Genomic DNA, 22,056 nt, shown 5'->3' on the forward strand with positions numbered 1-22,056 from the left:
ACCGTGGTATAGTTACGCTAACTATAAAGTCAAGCAAATTAAAGATACGAACATCAATTTGAGCAGGTGACCTTGTGTTAAGGATCATTATTGATCCAACTACTAAGCCATTTCGTTTTAAAATGACCAGTTCTCTAAATTGATAACTCAATCGATTGGCAAAAAAATCTAATGAAAAATACAACAATAACTATATAACTGAGCAAAATATTATAAGGACAATAACATTTCATCCTTACATCGCCTTTTGCGCAAACGCAATTTATTATTTCTAAAAATATATCTAGTTAAGTGCAAAAACTTTTCATCGAAATAATGCAGTCTCGCAACACAGATCCAGTTAAACAACTAGTCAAATGTTTGAAAAGTATTCTTGAACTTGAAGAAACGAGAAAAAGGAAACCGTCGTTTCACAACCAGTTGAGAACGTCGTGAATCGTGACACTGTTTTTTTTGTGATGGGCTTTATCAATAAAATAACGAATGATTATTTTACGCTGTTTCGTTACCAATATTTAACGATTTCCATATAGTACGAAATGATATTGATATATCAATGGACTATGGATTTAAACATTCGATCCTCATTGCTGTCGAATTATAAATTTCAATAGAAATTCATGAAACTTATAGGGTTGTATGATGGATTAGCGCAGTTATCTCGAGATATAAACTGATTCTATTTTTAAAAAAAATCGTATTAATTGAGAAATGTCCAGGACTACATAAAATTACAATACAACCCAATGTTCAGTAACATTTAATCCGGCTGAAAGCGCATACCAACCGTTATAAATAATCCTGAAATAATTCTAAGGACGTATATCGTTGTAGTCTCTGACAGTGACTAATAAGACACGTAAACAGATTTAGTAAACCCAAGTCCTCGTATAACGAAGTAGCTAAACGAATGACTTTTAAGTGTACCGTATAATAATGTTATTGTAAACCGAACAAAACCTATCCTTGAATCACACTTGGACAAATAACTGTTATCAAATATCGCGTATTGGTTTACGGTGACGCATTTAAATATATAATAAGTATTCGAACTAAGTATGTGTTAAATAATTAATTAGAGATATCCTGTTTAATAATAATAATAATTACTTGGTGTTGAATTATTGGATAGCTATAACATTAGCATTTAGGAATAGAACACAATTTCTTCACGTACATGAATGAAATATCCGTTTGTATAAATTAATAATCCATTTCAGTACTATTTTCAAACAACATATAAAAGCACATTTATCGATTTAAATACTGTTTAAATCTTACCAACTATGTAGGTACATAATATGTAAACAATTTTCTTGTGTTTAAAAATGATTTAAAGTATAAATTAATAAATTGTTTCAAAGAAAATGTTGTTGCAACTTGCAATTGTTAACGCGTATGAGCATCTCTATAAAGTAATGACCTTCGACAACGTGTGAAAAATTTAAGTTGGTTTACACTAAGTACTGACGATAAACTGTTGTAGTAATTTTATATTATATTTGTATATAATTGGTCTTAGATATTTATGAATAAGGAAATCGACCATTCTCTCGTAAAATTTTCAGATTAACTGTGGTTTGCTAGGAGAGCGATATCGTTACATAGCGGTTGCTATAAATGATGTAAAAAATACATATGTTGCCATATATTGACGATGATGATGTTCTTCCCGATGGAGGCTATAGGAATATAATAGTGCATATGTGTTTCAAAACACAGGAATCCCTCGTAAACGCGTCATTGGCTATAGACAGTGTTGAACAGTTATCATCCTATGGCCTATTTGCACGTCGACCGCCGCCGCCGCCGGTAAAATATAACACCGATGTTGTAGTAAATCTGAGCTTTATTTTATATCAAATGGTTTTTATTGAATGAATATTGTCATGGTAATGTTAAAGCCACACTTATAACCTTACGATAAAATGTCTTCACGATCTTGTATGAACTATCCCGTGAATGCAAGATCCTGTAGTCGGTATCAGAATAAAATCCACGAGGTTAATTAGAAAACAATGGTGGCTTCTCTCCCACGACGTGTTAAACTAATGAATACCTCGTTGAGGAACAAGAAATTGTGTGGCATTGTCAAACATATCGTCAATGTTTATGGAACTTATTTATAGTTATGTTGTGTAAATGAAATTTATTATCTGATAATGCCTAAAGGAAATATTTAAAAAAATACAAATTAAATCATAAAAAAACCTTTTTTTTAGGTTTTTTTTTTAAATAACTTTTCTCTAAAGAGTAATGTTATTCATACTTTTTAATTCGGTTTTTTTTTCTATATGTAATATAAAATAGAATATCGTTAGATATTTTTCATATCTACTATGTTTTTGACATATTTATATGTGCATTATTATCACTAGCTAAAAAAAATTGTAAAAAATATCTTCATTGTAATTATATACATATATTTTTTAAATAATTTGACCGATAGACTCAATATAAATTATAAAAATGTCCATAGGTACGGCATTCTTTAAAAGGATACCGTTGGCATTCTTTCAGTTGAATTTGGTGTTAGTGCGTTTTGCAAGCTTGTTTTGGTAGGTATCACCCACTCATTATTTATTCGACCGCTAATTAGCTATATAGCTACATACTTAGTATTGTTAAGTTTAGGTTAGAAGAGCGTGTGAGCCAGTCTAACAACAGGCACAAGGAACATAACATCTTAGTTCACAAGTTGGATGGTGCATTGGCGATGTAATTGATCGTTAAAAAAATTCAGCCGCTATAGTCTTTGGGCAGTGGTGACCACTTACTATCAGGTGCAGGTTGCCAGTCCACCTACTTGGATATGGTATATATATGGAATAACACAAAAAAGTCGAAATCATATTACTTATATCAAAGAAAATGGATATATATTCTGTAGCCCTTCTCAAAAAAATTAATCTTTTGATTAACGCGTACGAATTAAGACACTTACTCATCTTTTAACAGTTTTGAAAACGATAAAAATAATGTCTTCAGAAATTAGTGTTGATTATAAATAGTCACAACAAAATTCTTTTGTTGTGACTATTTATAATATTATTCTATATTTATAATATTATTCGTTTACCAGAATATTATTAAACTTGGAATACGTCTCTTATAATGAGCCCTTCCCACTTGACTACTACTTGTAATTATAATTAAATAGCATTATACAATGAATATTATGTAAGAGTTTCTATACCAATTATATATCCTCTGTGGAGTCGATCATACCAATAGGCTACTTTCACTCGACATGCGGGCGTTTGAACAAGACAATATGTTTGTACGTGATTGACTGATGAGATAACATTATAGGAACGTGCTGTAAGTAGATACGTTACTATTTATTTTCATATTGATTAGGGTTTCGCTTGTGTATAATAGTAATTTGTTTATTGTTATACCACCTGCGTGACATATGTGATATAGATTTTGAATTTATTATATCATGTAGAGTCCGTTAATTTATGCAGATTATCCGTAAGGCAATGTAGGAAGTAAGACTTTAAAAAATCGTTGTTAATTAAATTGTTGACGTCGGATATTGTTCTTATTTGAATAGAGTGTTATCACATCTTGGAAGACTTGCATCGCCTAGGGGCCCGAAATGTTCAATCCGACCCCCTAAAAGTATATAAGAAGTTATAACTCTGTCGAGATACAGTATTTTACTTGGTGATAGAGATCGTGCAAGCCCTTCTGGTTATGAACCACTCATTACTTAATCCAGTACTAAAAACAATACTTGTTTGGTGGGTGAGAAAGTTAATATCATGGTTTATGTTAACATCTTAGATTCTCTAATTGTTTATATTCTAATTATTTATAACGATAAATTAACTATGTAAGTAAGGCCTATTGTGGAAATAAATATCGGAGAGAGTAATCATAACTGTTTTTTTATCATACATACGTACATACATACTTATTATTTTATTTATAGATGAATTCTCTAAACATCGAATGGACGATATTGGTGTTCAATCGACCGAATACACCATTTTAAACAGTGTGAATTTTTCTGAACCTTCCAATGAAGCGTTTTAACCATTCGTCTGGTGTCGGGATACCATCCCAACGGTTAAAGCATCCGCAAAAGGGACGGCGGAATCAATTTACATGCAGCTTACACTGCGCCGACCCTAAATAAATCGTATAAGATCAAGCGATTAATGATGAATAATTGAATTAGAATTAGATTTTTTACTAAAACGCCTGACTTTGAAGGATTGTTGATACTGTCAGTTAGGGGCACACAGTTACTCGTCTGACGTGAAGTTATTATTGATGTGAATTCGTGGAACAAAATAAATGAACGCCTGAGAATTCGTAACCGCATCTAATTTTATTGAAACGAGGTGCCTTTGGTTATATTTGCGTTTGTACTACCCAATTAAACATAATTTAATTATGTATTTCTTAATTTTTCATGTAACTGAACGTGTTTATAAGTATTTTTTCTGTATCGGTCGTGCATATTGCTTGGGATGCAGATGTACATGGACTGTAAAATAAATTATCCGTTGCATGTAATTCATAATATTTTGTACACGGAGGATTTAACCACAATGTTGCGGTTGAATAACAACTGTTTCTCCAAGTAAGGATAATATCAAACATTGCTACTAAATGTTAGAAATGCTCCCGTCTACAATCGAATTTAATTCTAATAACTTTTCCGGGTACCAGTCACTCGCCAACCGGTTACTTTTGGTTAGCAGACAACTATTTAAGCATTTCTAATGACGTGATTTTGCGGTTACGGAAATTTGCTCAAAGTACGAATTTGGTACAATTTATTTATTTATAATACAAAACTGTAGTACTTTTTGTTTCAATATTGTAATTTTTAGTTTTAAGTTTGGGTGCAATAAAGTATAAATAAATAAATAAACTGTATACATATCATTACAGGACATGGTTACCCTAATTCGATATATCACGTTTAACAATATTTAAAATAAGTCTACATTATATATGATATAGTCCAAGTGGCTATAGTTGTAAAACACATAAAACACAGTTCATACTGTTCGCTCTTTCTTGATATTTTTTGTATTGAAATATGTTCAACGTGTCTAATTAAATTACAAATTTAAAGAAGATGTTGTCTGACATTGGATCGATTTAAAATTTTATTATATCTATGATATTCTATATCGCTTCTCGCTGTCACTGTAAGAAGTATTAGCCATCTCTCACTTACTTACCACTAACCCTGGGAACTAAGATGTTATGTCCCTTGTTCCTGTAGTTACACTCACTAAACCTTGAAACCGGAACAATGCAGTTATATTGCGGTTTGGCGGTAGAATTAAAGCGTGGTACCTACCCAAAATAATTTCATTTTTGTATAATAAATTTAACATTAACCTTGCGACATATCCAATAAGGAGATACATTTGTGATTAAGTTACTAATGTAGGTTATTTTCCATAAGTATCCCATAACAATACAGTTATGGTAATGATTATGCAGTATTTCATCAATTGTCATCGTGACGTATTAACACATTAAACATTCATGATGCACACAACAGAAGGAGCATTTTTCCGATACACAGCCATGTAAAGACATGGGTATATACGAAGATCAGGCGTGACCTAGATATATGTTCATTATGAATATATAATACATATAGGTATTTAAATGATGGAACCTATCCAAAAGATCATCAACTAGAGGTAGTGGTGGCGTATTGACGTGGTAAGGAGACCGTATACTGTGAGGATCCATTAAATCGTCTGCCTTTATTTATTTTTTAACTCAACATAATTGGGGTAGCAAAAATAATATAAAATTCGAATGACGCTTCATGATTTCACAATGTTTTTATATCATGCTATGTGTATTTATCGCCCGCGGTTTCACTTGCGTTTTAGGAATTGATTAGTCAGGTTAGGTATGAAAAATATTGCCTTTGTTATTTCTTTCGGTTCAAGTTAGCTTCATACCAAATTTTAACAAATTCGGCTGAGTGGTTTGGCCGGGACAAAGTTACTTTGGCATTTAAAACATTAGTGTAGATTAATATGATTTATATGTGTTTGATTCCATTACAATAACAGTTGTATATTTATTCGGTGGTAGGGTTTTGTGTAAGCCCGTCAGGGTAGGTACCACCCACTCATATATTTTACCGCCGAGTAGCAATACTTAGTATTGTTGTGTTCCGGTTTAAACGGAGAGTGAGGCAGTGTAACTACAGGCTCCTAAAAAAATATGATAATAGTAATTAATTAAGATATCATTTATCTTCTATATCTATAAATAGAACGATCTTTTTTTTGTGAGCGCGCATCACGCAAAAAACCGCTGATTCTTTTATAATGGAATTTCTATTTTTACATTCACTGTTTATCATAGACTTATAAACAAACATTATCGTATAATATAAATCAAAGTACGACGGAGCCACAGTAAGTCAAGTGGCTTCTAGTTAAATATATATTACAAGCTACAACCCCTGGGGTCTTAGCTTATTAATAAAATTGTTTAATTCATTACACGTAATATAATTTTGACTATTTAATTATTAAATACCCTGTAAACGAGGTAATTTTATAATACATAGTACATAAATAAGCTTGACATTAAACTGTGTAATATAAACAATATAATATATCTGGTGAATATTATACCAATAATTACTATGGCGCCGATAAGTCGTATAATCTGCAATGCCCTGGCCCTCCCCGTCTCGGGTTACTCTCCATCGGTCTAGAATATATCGTATCATGTCATTCGTGGTTCAATTGCCTTGTAAAATTTAATTATATTACAACTTATGCACCAGATAGCCCATATAAATAAAGCATATTATTATAGCTTTCCCTTCAACGGTAATCTTGGAGTTAATTTGTTCAAGCCTCTAAAATCATAAGATGGTCATACTAAAATTTCGATAGTGATCCCGCCTTGTTATAAAAACATCCAGAGAAATGTATAGAATGATTCTTGCCGTCGGCTCTGATATAACGAGAGTGTTGCCTTATGGAAAAAACGAAACATGTGTCTTCAATATGGCGGAATTATTTGATTAAAATTAGATTTTGTAAATTCAGCGATAGCCGATCAGTAAATTTTCGTATTAGGGCTTGGATTTTCATCTAAAAGGCTTATGGCAAATAATAATCAAAAAAATAGCCTCTGTATTATATTTTATCCAATTGAATTAGTTCAATATTTAAAGATTTTCGGGGGGGGGGGGGGGGTACTAAGCGGGGATTTTAGAAGTTGAATGTATCACACACAAATATACGTTAAAAATGCTAATCGCAAAATTCCTGGGTTTTTTGATTGTTAAAATTTGTTATCAGCTCTACGATATAACTCATTTGTTCTTTAGAATGAAACCTAAACATATTATAAATGTGAAAAGTGAGTTTGTTTGTTCGTTACGCTTTCACGTCTCAAATTCTCACCATCATGAAATTTTGCATTTACGTTTTCATATATCGAAAAAGACATGAGGACCTAACACCTGCGATACAAAGAGAATAAGTATTGAAAAAGTATATTAGTCATTTCCAAACGAAACCCGAGCGCAGTAATGGGTCATTACTTACTAAAGAATATTTAATTTAATACGTATTTTATAGGCTTTATTTTCAGCCCATTAAGAACTATATTAGACTGTTATTATATAACGGTCGTGCGCTTAGAAATCGAGGTCCCAATTCATAGGTTAGATTTGAAGGTCAGTAATGGCGCCAATCAAAATAAGTGTACGGGTTTTAAATGATGTTTTTGTGTCAAATATTTGTTAATGGCTGTCAGATATTTTTTTGAATAGTTATTAAATGTAAATAATTTATACAAATCGATTTTTGATTGGTATCGTGATAAGTACGTCTGTTTGTGTTCCACGGTTGCCAATGTAAATATTCAAAATAGGTATAGTGGATCATTTAATGAATTACTTGGTGGTAGGGCTTTGGGGAAGACCGTCTGACTTGTTACGCCAGTCATCAGATATTCTACCGCCTTGCTTTGTTGTGTTATTTGAGTGTGATGAAGGCAGTGTAATTGGTACAAAGAACGTTACATCTTGATTTCCAAGGTTGGTGGCGCATTGGCGATGTGTGGAATGGTTAATATTTCATACAGCGCCATTGTCTATGGCTTGACCACTTATCTTCAGGTGGCCCAATTGCCTGTCTGGGTACCTATATTAAAATAGCTATTTAGATACGAGAGATGGTGTCTATTATACGGAAAAATAACAAAGGTTTTAAAGGGTTAAAATATACTTTAATCAAGTATTGCTCTGATGTTAGATGGTACTATCAACACCAAAAGTTGGTGCAAATTTTGGCCCTGGTTGGTTGAAACTGGTTTTAAATATGCAAGATTTGATGGAAACATTTCAAACGACATATGAGTGTGTAAAAAATGTGCTTTAAAATCTACTAATTGAAATACCAGTATTCGTTTTGTTTAAAATATATAATGACGACCCATTGATCTACTCTCAAAAACGATATACCCATCGCTGTGAGCGATAAAAATAATATAAGACTGCAATACAGACTTCCATATTGGATGTGGCGCGGAGCTACGCGGCCACGGCTGGTCGTTCACCCATTCCTAGCTGAAGGGTGACCACGTGACGCATGCTTAGGAGAACTCGATACTTAATAACATGTCCATTATAACGGATTGCTATTGACGATTTCATTATGAGTTTATCAAATTTAACATTATTTAGATTAGACCGTCTTCATACGTTTTATAAATTTTCTATTTGATATATATTCTGACGATAAAGTTAAGCAGCGTGTTGGAATAAGCTCCTCAAATTAAGAGGATACCATAAACCCAACAGTGGGACATTGATAAAATGTTACTTTATTTTTTATTCAAACTTTTAATATTTTAAGACTGGATAATACTTTAAGAGAATCATTTTTTTAAGTAAAAATAATAATAATATAAATAAAATTTTAAAGGTTAACGGTGTTATTATTATAAATGGTCACCCTACACGATACCACAAATCGAGGCATGCCATTCAATAGTAACGTAAACTTATCAATTCTTTGCGAGATTTATAGATATATGACACGATTAAATTATACATCTATCAATAAATATTAATATTTACAATGACAACACTGATTATAATTCATGTCGTACTCTTGAATGGAATTCTGACACATGCATATCCATTATTCACTAACAACGCAGTGCATCAGCGTGGTGATGGTCCACCTTAATAATGACCTCATTAGAAATTATTTTTCCACCAATAATTTACGATATAATAATATTGAGAACCCTATACAGTTATTATTGGATATAAATAGTCACGGCAAATCCGCAGCTTCAGCTAGTTCTTAATAATATTATTCTTATCTTATACGTAAATTAAATCAGCCGTCCATTTTTGTTTATTTATTATTCAACAACAATCACAGCCCAACAAAGTACTATTAATTCCAGTCGTCTCTTTTATGCACTTCTAAATAATTATAAATCTAACATATTACTTAGATAAATTTAACGTTTATCATTCATAATGTTTTTTACGAAATTTAGTTGAGAACTGTGTCTATAAAACCGTTGGTGGCAGAGGTCAAAATGGTATCGATATGCTGTTATCATAACGGTAACTCTAATGACTTTTATTGGAGGAAAAAAACACTGTATATAAATGTATAATAATATCGATAAAATTAATTAACTTATAGGAAAAAACTTGGATTATTGAAGACTATCTGCGCCGCGCAGTTTTACGCGTTTCAAGTCTTAAACGTCAATGCTCCACCCCGGTGACCGAAACGTGGTGTTCAATAATTTACTTTTTTTGCCTTTATTATTTTACCCTCCTCAATAAACGAGATATTTATCGCTGCTGTATATTTTTGCAAATCGGTCTGGTAGATCTTGAGATAGCGCAACAGATAACAAAATCTTTAGCATTGTTATATTAGTAATTATCATTTATATTATTATTTTATTCTTGGTGGTGGAGTTTTGTGACTTATGACGAAAAAAAAATACAAGAATATACCAAATTTTCGCAAATTCGAAATCATATTTCGTCTTTTTGTTAAGGCATAAAAAAGTTTGGTTAAAAGCAAACATCTGGATAACAATCCAGAGATGATACCAGATGTCTCAAATATAATAATCAACTTGTTAAATAAAATTATAAAACAAATCAATGTTAAGACATAATTTTATTTATACTATGATAGATACTTTTATAAGTTTTTTCTGCAATAAATTTCAATTTAATAAATAGCCCCCCCCAAACTCTTTGGTAGCGAACGCTCCTGCTAGGTAATGACCGGTATGCATAGCAATTATTAAATTAAACAAATCGTATGGTTTGCAGTCCAGCAAGTCCTGCAATTAATCAAACCCATTCAATTAATTTAATTCAAGTCTACGTTCAGATATTAGTGTATTAGTCTTAGGTGGGCTAAGTAGTGTCGGCCCAGGTCCCCTTAACTTACGGTCCGGCCCTGATTGCATATGTCCGTGTCCAACTGTATATAAATTGTCATAACGATCGATTGAACGCGTTTATTTGTTGTAACTCTATATATAAATATAAGATAGTATAAAAATACACAAAGGTATCAAGGTCAAAGTGTCGAAGTATCGAAACCTTGTTACCAAACAAATATACCCACATCAATTGTTATATTATACCGATTAACAAAATTGATTGATTCATAAATCTCGAAACTTTGAATGAATGAATGGATGTTTGTTACTCAATCCATCCAGAACAGCTGAATGAATTGAATTAAATTTGGCACAGAGTTAGTCTTGCTTTTTAACACCTGCAAAGTCAGTCCCCACCTCACACACAAAGCCATGAAGCTAGTAGGTATCATATGAAAGTCCTCATTGAATAAATTGCCCGATAAAAATAAATAACGGTAAAATCCGTGGGATTCAGGGTGTGGTGGCAGCTCATTCCCCTATATGCTAATTGCATACGAGTCGAGGGACGGTGCATGTCTTTTATGAGGGGTCTTAGGTTTACTTCGATTCGATGAATTATATTGGTGATCGTATCTGGATATGTTACGGGTTATACTTAATTTTTGATGGTAATAAATTGCTTTTTTTTTTTAGTAATTGTAATCTTTTATGTATAGTTTTTCCGATTGAGAGTTACGTAATTGAATATGTTTAATTGAATTTTTTATAAGTGTAAAATCAAAATAATAAATATATTTATTCTCTCCCACAGACATTATAGTTTATATATTTCACGCGCCTTAATAATAGATAAGTACAATTGTGTGTGGGGAGGCAGGAGCCCAAACTAGTTTGCCCTGTACTAAGAATTATCTTTCTAGGATAGGAATTATTTAAAATATTCATAATTAGAGAAAATGCTTTATTTTGAAATAAGTACCAAAAAGAAAAACCAATTTTTATTATCTGTCGATAAAAAGCACTACCACACTACACCGCTTCGCGTGGGAAGTGTGTAAAGAGTTGTGACCGAATTAAACGATAATTTTTCTTCAATGAATTCTATATTATACATTATATATACAATATATCTGTGTATATCCTTGATGTTATCATCCATCGTATTGTCGAGTTGTTATCTGTTATCTGATACGATGCGATAGGAAGCTATTTTCGTTGAGTAAATAAACGACTGACGTCCTTTCAAAGACGTCTGGGTTACTTGGGATATTGATTTTGTTAGTTCAAACGACTTGTAGGAAAACTTACCCATTCGACTTTGTATAAAATTACCGACAGCGACTTTATATAATGCTGCTATAGTTAGTATAGAAGGGTTTTTGCAATTTATAATAGGATTCGTTGTAAACGCGGGTTGTCTCTAGGCTTTTTGTCGCTCGTCACGGTAGCATGCTAAAGCGATCCTGTGGCGCCCACCGAAGGGACGGCGAGGGTACCGCTGGTGTACTAGTCGTCCTGGGCACCGGCGAGTCCCACATACTCCGCACTTCCACGTGGGCGAAACGCGTAACGCAATTTTCCAGCGAGATAAAAAAAGGCAAATTGTCGCTCCGAATTAAGGATCCTTGTAGACGGCCGAAAAGTTAAACAATTACTAGTTTTTCTATGTTAATAAATTGTTGACTTCTGAGTCTGCAGTAATAAATGATTCAGTAGTTTAAAATTTCAACCATACCACGTTTAGACACGGCCTCTTTAAACCTTTTATATGTTAATGTGAAAAGGTTCGATGTTTCCGATAGACGCTAAACAATAGTGATAATAATTCCGATCACACAACAGCCGACGCAGTGACCGTTACGTTATGCAAATAGAAACGAAAAGTAAAACGATAACGAATATGATATAAAATAATCAAGATGATGAAGTTCAAATCCTTGTTCCGTAGAGGACCAAGTCAGGGAAAGCAGGAGGCGACCTTGAAAGGCGCTCCGTCGGTGTCCAGCCTCGACTCGAAGCACCACAAAGTAGCCCCGGCTAGAGAAAAAACACATAAGATATTCGGATCCAAAGAGAAATTACACAAAGCGCATAAAAAGAAGGATTTAGGGAATAACAATGCTGTATTAGAGGATCCTGAATTGAGGGAGGGGTTAGAGTTCGAAGATGGGCAGGATAGGGATCATGATTACGGCAGCGCGGAGGAGCTGGGGGTGGGTTCCGTAGATGAACGGGGCTCCCAAGAGTGTATCAGCCTGCCGGTGACGTTGAACGCCGACCACATGCCGGGCTTCCAAGAGGTCGAGCTCAGGCCGAGAGTACCATCTGAGGTGAGTTAATAACATACATCATTGTCTAAATAATTTTTGACGAGTTCATTGTTTCGATGTGAACAATAGTTACTTTATCACAGGTACTTTTACCTAAAACGGTCAGAGAAAGTTGAATTTTGTAACAAGAAGAGAAAACAATTGATGAAAAAACATATTAAACGAGGAAAAAAGTATAATTACATGTGAGCATTATGATATAGTGTTATATTTATAGTATGATCTTGTTTTTAGGTATCACTCACATCAGGAGTTCGTGAATTAGAATCGCTAAGGAGGGAGTTGGAAGCGAGTGCGATGGAGCGGGCTCAACTACAAGCTCGCGTGGACGAGCTGCTGGAGCGAGCCAATGAAGCGGATAGATTGCGGGCTGAACTTGAACGACTCAAGGTAATTGAGCAGCAACCGATGCAATATAAATCAAACATAGATTAGTTATCACAAAATCGATAGGTGTCTTATAGTCATACTACAATATAATTTACAGTTCCATTTTCTACGCTGATCAAAGTCAAATTAACTGATCTGGCTTTAATCTGAATGTTTGTGATCGATGGCTATCGATGACGTAATCGCTGACCAAGAAGCGTTCGAAGTAAAGCCAATATACTAATGTGGCTTTGATCAACGTCTTTTAAAACGTAGATAAGCGTAGTATAACTTTTTATCATGTTCTTCTTTGCAATTTAACTTAAATTGCAAAGAACCTTTTCGAGAGTTTGGACTCAACTCTCATTTCAAAAAATGTAAATTTGTATTATTCGATGGAAATGATTTAAGAATTGACGTAAAGGATGTTTTTTTGAAATATGATCATGTGATTTTATCGGTTCCGTAGAACCACGAGTCGGAACGCGAAGCGGCGCTCGAGCGCCTTGCGGACGAGAACGGCGCGTTGCGGGCGCGGCTGCGCGGCGTGGCGCACTCGCCGCTGTCAGACAGCGAGAAGCGCCAGCTGCTGCTCGCGCCGGCGCCGCGCCGCATGCACTCCTCCGCGCCCGCCTCCATCGCGCTTGCGCACAATGTAATTACACCACTGGCTAGTCCTTTTTAGTACACCAGAATACCCTGTAAAATACCAACGGTACCCTCTCCGTCTCTTCAGCGGGTGACATAGATTCACATGCTACCGTGGTGGTTAGCTAGTCCTGGGTCAAACCCCAGCCAATAAAAATATTCGACTAAAACTTTTTTGGTAAGAGTGTAAAAACACGTGAAGTCGTATTGAATTTGCCGTCCCGTCGGATTATGAGCCGTGAAGATGATGAGAAATGGGTGCAAGGCATCATCAACGTTATCTTGATGAACACTTGAATTCAACAATAATATAGCTGATGAAATAACAAATATTAAACAGCATTAGAAACAGTCTAAAGCTTATTATCGTAGTTGATTGCAGTAGCCGAAAAAAAACCACATAATTACCTTGCACAGATAAGCGAAACATGTTTGACAGTAATTATGTAAAAAGGCGAACGGGTTTTTTCATCCGCTATTGGCGTTACTGATTTTGAATGATTACTAAATATAACATAAATAATTTCAATCGTTTTCAAGTTTATTGCATTTAATGATGTCCGTTTAAAATTATAGGGCGAAGGAGACAGCGGCGAAGCGAGCACTCCGGAATGGGACAAGCACTCGTCGTCTTCCCTCAGCGAAGTCTCCGTCGCTTGTCTGCAGGATCGCATCCTGCAAATGGAAGAACACCATTACAGGTACGAAATATAACTTGGCACATCAGCTTCGCCCTTGAACACTAATACTGTGAAAACTCTTTACACGGTCATTATGTTGTCAAAAATATAATCAATGATCCTTCTAATTGTATAATTATCGGCGTTTGCGGTTTGAGGAGAGAGTTAGTCAGTATTGACTCACACTCTCTCCAAACTGCAAAAGCCTTGCCGTAGACCAAAACAACTACCGCTATAAAAAATTCTGAAGGTAGATGCTAAATTAAGATTAACATTTAAATACATAACCGAATATTGATTAAATTGTCAGTAATGTTATTGTTTTGAATTTTTAGTAGTTGACATAAATATAAAAATTGTCTACTATTCAATTGTTTTATAGTACGAGTGAAGAGCTCCAAGCGACCCTGGCCGAACTTGCCGATTTACAATCTCAGTTGGCCGACGCACACGCCGATAATGAAAGGTTAGCCGACGAGAAGCAAGTTTTATTGGAATCTCTGTGTCGGCAAACTGAAAAATTAGAAGATAGTCGAACGAAGGTAGGTCCTATATGAAATAAATTCTTATATTATAATTATTATGTATTGTTTTTATTTTTAATCTATAATTGTTTATGGTAGCTTGAAAGAGATTTTGTCTTTTTTTGTCAGGTCGATACGCTCCAAGAACTGTTGATGAGAGAAGGCGTGGAGCCCGAAACAGTTGTGTCCGGCGATGTCGACCAACAGCTGTTCGCTGTTTTAAAGGTGAGATCTTTATGCATGAATACGTAATGTGATTTAAAGTTACAAAACTATCGCCCAAACGCTGTGCAGAAACATTTTAGATAGAGATTAGAACTGACCATGTTGTTAGGAATTTTTCCCACAACATTAGACGATATATAGGGTGGTCACAAATTGTATACAAATTTTAAATATATTTTTCGATTAAAATAATTTGTAACCCTCAATTCATATAAAATGAAAATGTGTGTTTACGCTTAGCTTATGTCGGCATAAGAATATTTTTATATGTATAGTAAACTAGATCTCACTCGGGACTTGACTCGCGTTTTAGGGGTTGGTCGTCTGGTGTTAGGCAACGAAAGTGTAGCCTATGACTTTCCTTGGAGTTTCCTTCATACCAAATTTGATAAAATTATGGTTCAGTGATCTGGCGGTGAAAGATCAAAAGACAGTCAGAGTTATTTTCTCATTTGTAATATTAGTGTAAATTCTCGGGAGTAGATACGAGGATTGGAAAAAAACTAGTAAAGAAGTATTTATCACTATTTTAAAGGTGTCTCAAGAAGAGCGAAGACTTCTACTGAGCAAACAGGAACAGCTCGAAGCTGATTTGAATCAAACGAAAACGACGCTAGAAGAGAAAACCAAAGAAAATGAATCGTTGACTGAAAGAATTCGGTGAGTACACGCGATTGGGTTACCGTTAAAATGGTTTAAAGAAGTTTATTTCCAAAAGAACAAAGTTCGCTTACAAAGGAAATTTTAAAATTATAACTACAGTTAAGATATTACAAATAATAAACAGTAGTGATATCAAACAAGATCAGTGAAATCCTCTAATATATGGGTTCTTAATCGTTTTTTAAATATATTTAGAGATTTTGAATTTACAACACTTAGAGGCAAAGTGTGTAGTATATCTCGTTCTGTCGTCATTGATTTGACATTAGAAAGAAAAACACAGCATTGTACGGTTAAACGATGAATTAGTATCTACAGCATACTAAGCAACATTTTTATTTAAAGCAAGTTCATTTCATTTATAGCTCGTCCATTTCAAATATCTGTATCCAATGTTATTTATCTTTTTAACGTTGAAGTGTGAAATGAATATGACACAACGAGTTAAAGAAATATTTAGTATCGTGTATGGAAAGTCAACTTAAATTGATAGCGCGTAGAAGTAACTCGATGCTCCGTTTGCGCAGATCGCTCGAGCTGACCGCGGAGCGCGCGGAGGCCGAGCGCTGCCAGTGGGAGCAGGAGGCGGGCGCGGCGCGGGAGGCGGCCGTCGCGCGGCAGCAGCAGATCACCACGCTCGGGGACCTGCTGGCGGCGGCGCAGGCGCAGGTACGCGAGGCCGCGGTGCGACGGCGCGGCCGCCGCTCGCAGCGCTGACGCTCCGGTCGGTTCGCAGCTGGCGGGCGCGGCGGAGGGCGCGGCGGCGGCGGAGGCGGCGGCCACGGCGGCGGCGCGGCGCGAGGCCGACGCGCGCGCGCACGCGCTGGCCGAGCGCCTCGCGCACGCGCAGCGCCAGCTCGACCGCGCGCACTCCGACGCGCGCAAGCTGCACGACGACGCGCTCGTGAGTGTCCGAGAGCTCCGAGAGCTCGGCGGCCATCTTAATGCCTACTTCACGAGCCGTACGAGCCCGGGTCCCGGTTCCGGTTCCGATCCCGATTATTCTCCGATCCAAGTTTGACCGAACCGACCGATTAGTAGAATTGGGGACCCGCGATCTAAGCCGAGTCTAAATTATAAAATTTTGATTGAATTGCAATTTCCCAGGTATCGAGAAATACCGCAAAATCTACAATATCGGAGTTGGAGTTTCAGCTCGAACAGTTGCGTCAAGAGAAGTCGGCTCTTCAGGGAGAACTGCAGACCTTGCAGGAGAATTCTTCCGAGTTGCAGATACAAGTAAGTTTTTCGAAATAATATTCGTGGTTCACGAGTCGTCACGAATTGGATTTTTGTATTCTAAAATGTGAATACACTCAGGTGCAGGTGGCGACGGACGAAAAACTGGCGCTCATGAGTCGCGCGGGAGAAGCGCTCGCACGGGCGGCCGACCTGGAGCGGCAGCTGCAGGACTCGCGCGCGCGACTCGCGCAGGTCACGCGCGACCGGGAGCGAGACGTGAGTACCGCGAGGGAGATAGAGATACACACGTGCCAGAGCGGAACGGAGATATGTTAATGTGGGAACGGAGCAAATAGATTTATAGATAGAGTACTCAGAATGTGACTACAACCTGCGGTGCGATTCACTCGTAGAATGTAGATAATCGACTTATGGTGATACGAATTTTTCTTCCTATAAATCACATTTTGACATTTTAAGATAGTTTTCGGGAGTGAGTGTCGAGTCTCTTCTCACAGAATAGCTGTGTTGAGTTTAACTCGACATAAAATTGTACACAATTCAAATAAAATATAGATTTACTTGTTGTGAAAATGTGTGAGAGGACATTTCTAAAATATTATTATGTAACAATTATTATTGTTTACGTAGTGACAATTATACTAACTAACACTAAGTGGTTAGTGTCTGTTTAATACTTGGTTTATGTAATGGTTTGGTGACATCGATTTATCTACTTTACGTTCAGGAGGCAGAATGGAAACAATTCCAGAGCGACTTGTTGATGACCGTTCGCGTCGCAAATGACTTTAAGACCGAAGCCCAAAGGGAACTAGAGAGACTTGTCTCAGAGAACAAGATCGCGAGAGATCGCATCCGACTGCTCGAAGATCAAATGCACTCTCTTAAAGGTAAGCGAGGGAGCGAGAAGAGGCAAGTTTGAGGGAGACAGCATGAGAGTATTACATTTTGGTGTTAATTGTGATCACGATTAGAACATTAAAATTTTTCTTGCATGTGGTTTTTAAAGTAATTGTAGAAGTAGAAAACGAATTCGATATTACGATGAACGATATTTAGTGAACTGTTGTATGTAGATCGGTTTCAGAATATAGAGTTTGTATTCAAAATGTGTTCCTTTCGTACGTGCTTTCTATTGGTAATATATTTTTATAAAAAATGTCTCCAATGTGTGTGGCGTGTGGGGCTACGTACTTCGGCGGGTCGGTTCAACTCGTCAGTATTCGTCGAACACCAAAGTCGACCCGAAGCCATTACAACACATAGTTCGCCTGAAGCGGCGCTCCTGTCGGCATGCCTTCCTTAAATTGACATGTTCGGATCGACTCGGCACAATTTGGCTTTCGTTCTAAAGCATGTCGGTCGATCGGCAATTTAATTTTACCGCCCGGCTTGGCTCAGCTACGCAAGTCCACGTGTTCGATTTTACCTATCTACGCAATAATGCTGACCCGCCAATGTGAGTAGCACGTCTGAGAGAAACGTATAAAATTGATACTGATATTGATATAATGACACTTGAGTTATAATTATTTTTCAAAGGTTTACTCAGTCCCAAAATTATTTTAAAGAGAACTCATTTGAATTACAAACTATATTCATTTGACCATTTGTATAAATATTTAAAAATCCTTTGACTTTCTGCTTTAGTAGTAAGATCGCATGCGTAATAAATAGATTTAAAATGAAACGAATACGAAAGTAAAGGAGCAAAATTAACAACATTATCACGCACTAATTTATTCTATGTGAGGCTTTCAAATGTAGTCGCAGCCATAGAACTAACAGAAAATTGTCGTCTAAAATATTTAAAATGTACACAAAACATAATTTTAATATAATTAATTTTGTCTAATTAAAATTTCATGTACCGAAACAGGTGTTGTGAGTCAAGAATCTATGGATAGTACACAAAATTATTCTGACGGAAGGAGCTTGTCAAAAGATTCTGAAAGCTTCGATTCAAACAGTGAATGTTCTTCGATAGACGTTTTTAAAAATATAAGATCGCGGTACTTATCAAGAGTTCACAGCGTGAACGAACTGCCTAAGGTTGAAAGTTTGGTAGATCAGGCTTTCTTTAAAAATATATCTCAAAGTGATTCAGAGGAATGTGCTTCTAACGAGCTTAAACTTGAAATAGATAACGTGACGACAGATGAAACTAATGACGATGACAGCTACAAATCGAGTTTCGACAACAGAGATGATTACCAGAGTCAAGTGTTGGCAGAGGCAGTTCTAACTCCCATTGCAACTAAAGGACTGAAGCGACAAGATGCACTCGACGTTTTCGCAAAGAAAATAAATCGCCAGGACGCTTTAAACAACTTCGCCGATCCAATCAATGACAACGATAACTATAATTCTAGGTCTGAATCAGATAATATTAAAAGAATAGGACAAAATACTATTTTCAACAAGAATCTCTCAAATTTATTTAATGGTAAACAAAAGTCTTACAGTACGGACAATCTTAATACGAATTCAGAGTTTAAAAATGCTCTCACAGAGGCAACTAGCATAGAATTTTTCGATAACACTTACAGTCTTAGTAAATCGTCTTTGTTAAGCGATGGATCAGACAGCGTTTTCTTTTCTCCGTTAGAGACGAATAATAATGTTATTCATGTAAATAATAATAATAAATATATTAAAAATATAAACAAAACAGACAGTGCGAAAGACATTTCTTCCGAAACTATCGAAGGAAAAGTATTGAATTTACCTGTGGTGAAAGCCGAATCTATTCTTCCATTTCCTTATCCAGAGGACATAAGTTGTAAAAGAAAATCTGACGCCGCTTATGATATATATCGTCAGCCGTCAGAAAGAGGTACAGACTTAAATAAAACAATTGAAAACGATTTTAAAAAAGCAAATGAAGAATTAAAAGTTAACTTTAAGGCAGCCTTGGATAGAATAAGCGGCAATGATAATCTTACAACGTCAAATTTTTTGTGTTTGTCTGATACAACTCCAGATTCAAATATACTAGAAATAGATAATAACTTAGATATTGTAGATAATTTTGTGCCAGTAAAACGTCTATCTACTTTTAAAGGCGAAGAAAATATTGTTCAACAAAACGATTCAATCAACAATGTAAAGGAAAAGTATGTCATCGATTTCTTTGAAGATAATGTAACTGAAGAATTTCAGAGTAATGAATCTTCACAAGTAAAAAATAATGATAAAGTTCCACAATCTGTCTCTAGTTTAAAAAGTGAGAAGCTTTGTAATGATAATATTACACCAGAAGAAGGAGAGACAAATCTTAGAAGTACGAAAAGTGTAGATTCTATTGAGCGAAATAACTTGAATGATCCGAAAACAATACAAGCACCACTCGATGATAACGTCAGTTATCATTTAAAAATAAATACTGTCACTGATTTCGACCCTCCAGACGTATCTTATGCTGTCGAGACACGCGATAATAAACCGAATTACGTTGACAATAAGGTTAAAACTCTCCTAACTCCAATAAAGCTAGTAAATTCCAATGTAGATCGTTCACCGACGCCGATAATACTTAGTCCTGTTTTAATTCAGCCAATATTTTTCCAACCTAACAATGCACTTTTAGAATTTAATTTAACGAATGATACCAAAAAAGGAACAGTTTATTATGACGATATCGATCAAGTGATTAACAAAGAAAATTCTACAAAGGATTCTGAGAGTAAGCGGAGAGGGATTTATCAGAAAAATACTAAAACAAAACCACTACCGTTTCTTACTTTGAAGAAATTTGGATCGAATGAAAATGTGATGGAATCAAAGTCGTCTTCACCGAACAAAAGTCCTACGAAAACAGTAGTCAGATTATCTAAAACACCAGAATGGCTAATGGATAACCAGTACTATCAACCCCTGCAGAATGTACCTTTCCTTATAAACACAGCTCAGACATTTGTCAAAGACACATTACCAAAACCAGAGCTTCCGCCAAAACGAATTAATTCCAACCCATTTACACCCTTTGAACGGTCAAAGCAAATACAGGAACAAGAAAATTATTACGAAGAAATCGGAGAGCCCATAGCATTAGCTCAAACGATTAACGTCGCAGACGACGAGAAGATATCAAACAAAACGTCGACAGCTGAAGATTTTAAAAACGTAACTCGGGAGGAACTTCTTAAAGTACCGAGAAGACCAAAAAGGTCGAAGAATCATGAAACGACAGTACCAAGTAAATCTAAATGTGATGAAAGTGCAGAAAAAGGAATGGATACTATGACCAAATCCGTAATATCCTTGTCGCGAACACCGAGTGCAAACGAGAATGCTAAAAAATCGGGATCTGTTTCGGATATCGTTCAAAATTTGGCTAAAAATCAGGTCGAACCCGTGCCTCAAGTACCGTTGAGAAAGCTTTCCCTCCAGTCACAGAAATCACCTAATACAGATATTGATACGGGTTCGCTTCCCCGCTTACGAAAAACTTACCACTGGAAGACGTTGGAACACAAACGACTTTCACATCCTATAAGGTCATTAAACGACACCTCGCCTTCAAGACCTCTACGTAAGTTAGGCTTTGTGCCCCGACACGTCCCGTGTGATATCTGTGTATATCTTTGGATATATGTGTGTAATGTAAATAACAGTGTAAGACTTGTTTTTATGTATAATTGTGTGTCGTTTTAGTGTTTCATTCGGTGGAGGTGCTGTGTTGGTCGTTGGTCACTGTAAGCAAGCTTCTATATAGTTTTCATGATATATGTTTATGAAAATAGCACAGTTCAACATATTTATGTCCGGTTAATATATTCACGAAACGATTTATTTGCTTACTTGTAGTAAAATTGTCTACGAAACTGATTTAAACTTGTCTTAAAGATTATAATACTACAAATAATATATTCTATATATATATATATATATATTAAGGTAAATATATGAAGATGACAGCAGTGTTATTCTGTAAGAATTCACTTCGTATCACAGTCTTAAAAACGCTCGTGTCCTGCGGTGAGTTTCGGATTTACTTCTTACTGAATAGTAAAG

General features: G+C 35.7%; 1 protein-coding gene across 14 annotated transcripts in view; it reads left to right on the forward strand.

Moving 5' to 3' along the window:
• The window catches only part of LOC113399571 (cytospin-A), a 61,087-nt gene that overhangs the window by 27,655 nt on the left and 11,376 nt on the right, over positions 1 to 22,056 (forward strand). For 5 of the 14 annotated variants that reach the window (XM_064218196.1, XM_064218195.1, XM_064218194.1 and 2 more), the window contains exons 5-17: positions 12,347 to 12,728; positions 12,963 to 13,118; positions 13,567 to 13,752; positions 14,322 to 14,446; positions 14,808 to 14,967; positions 15,079 to 15,174; positions 15,710 to 15,834; positions 16,365 to 16,506; positions 16,574 to 16,741; positions 16,945 to 17,076; positions 17,158 to 17,295; positions 17,768 to 17,930; positions 18,920 to 21,574. In XM_064218196.1, the coding sequence (XP_064074266.1) occupies positions 12,347 to 12,728; positions 12,963 to 13,118; positions 13,567 to 13,752; positions 14,322 to 14,446; positions 14,808 to 14,967; positions 15,079 to 15,174; positions 15,710 to 15,834; positions 16,365 to 16,506; positions 16,574 to 16,741; positions 16,945 to 17,076; positions 17,158 to 17,295; positions 17,768 to 17,930; positions 18,920 to 21,574 (4,628 nt within the window). Of the gene's footprint in view, positions 1 to 12,182; positions 12,729 to 12,962; positions 13,119 to 13,566; positions 13,753 to 14,321; positions 14,447 to 14,807; positions 14,968 to 15,078; positions 15,175 to 15,709; positions 15,835 to 16,364; positions 16,507 to 16,573; positions 16,742 to 16,944; positions 17,077 to 17,157; positions 17,296 to 17,767; positions 17,931 to 18,919; positions 21,575 to 22,056 lie in introns of all 14 variants that reach the window. The other 9 variants (XM_064218201.1, XM_064218199.1, XM_064218203.1 and 6 more) reach the window with 4 other exon arrangements.

This window comes from Vanessa tameamea, chromosome 21 (genome assembly GCF_037043105.1).
Source record: "Vanessa tameamea isolate UH-Manoa-2023 chromosome 21, ilVanTame1 primary haplotype, whole genome shotgun sequence".
Lineage (NCBI taxonomy): Eukaryota > Metazoa > Arthropoda > Insecta > Lepidoptera > Nymphalidae > Vanessa > Vanessa tameamea.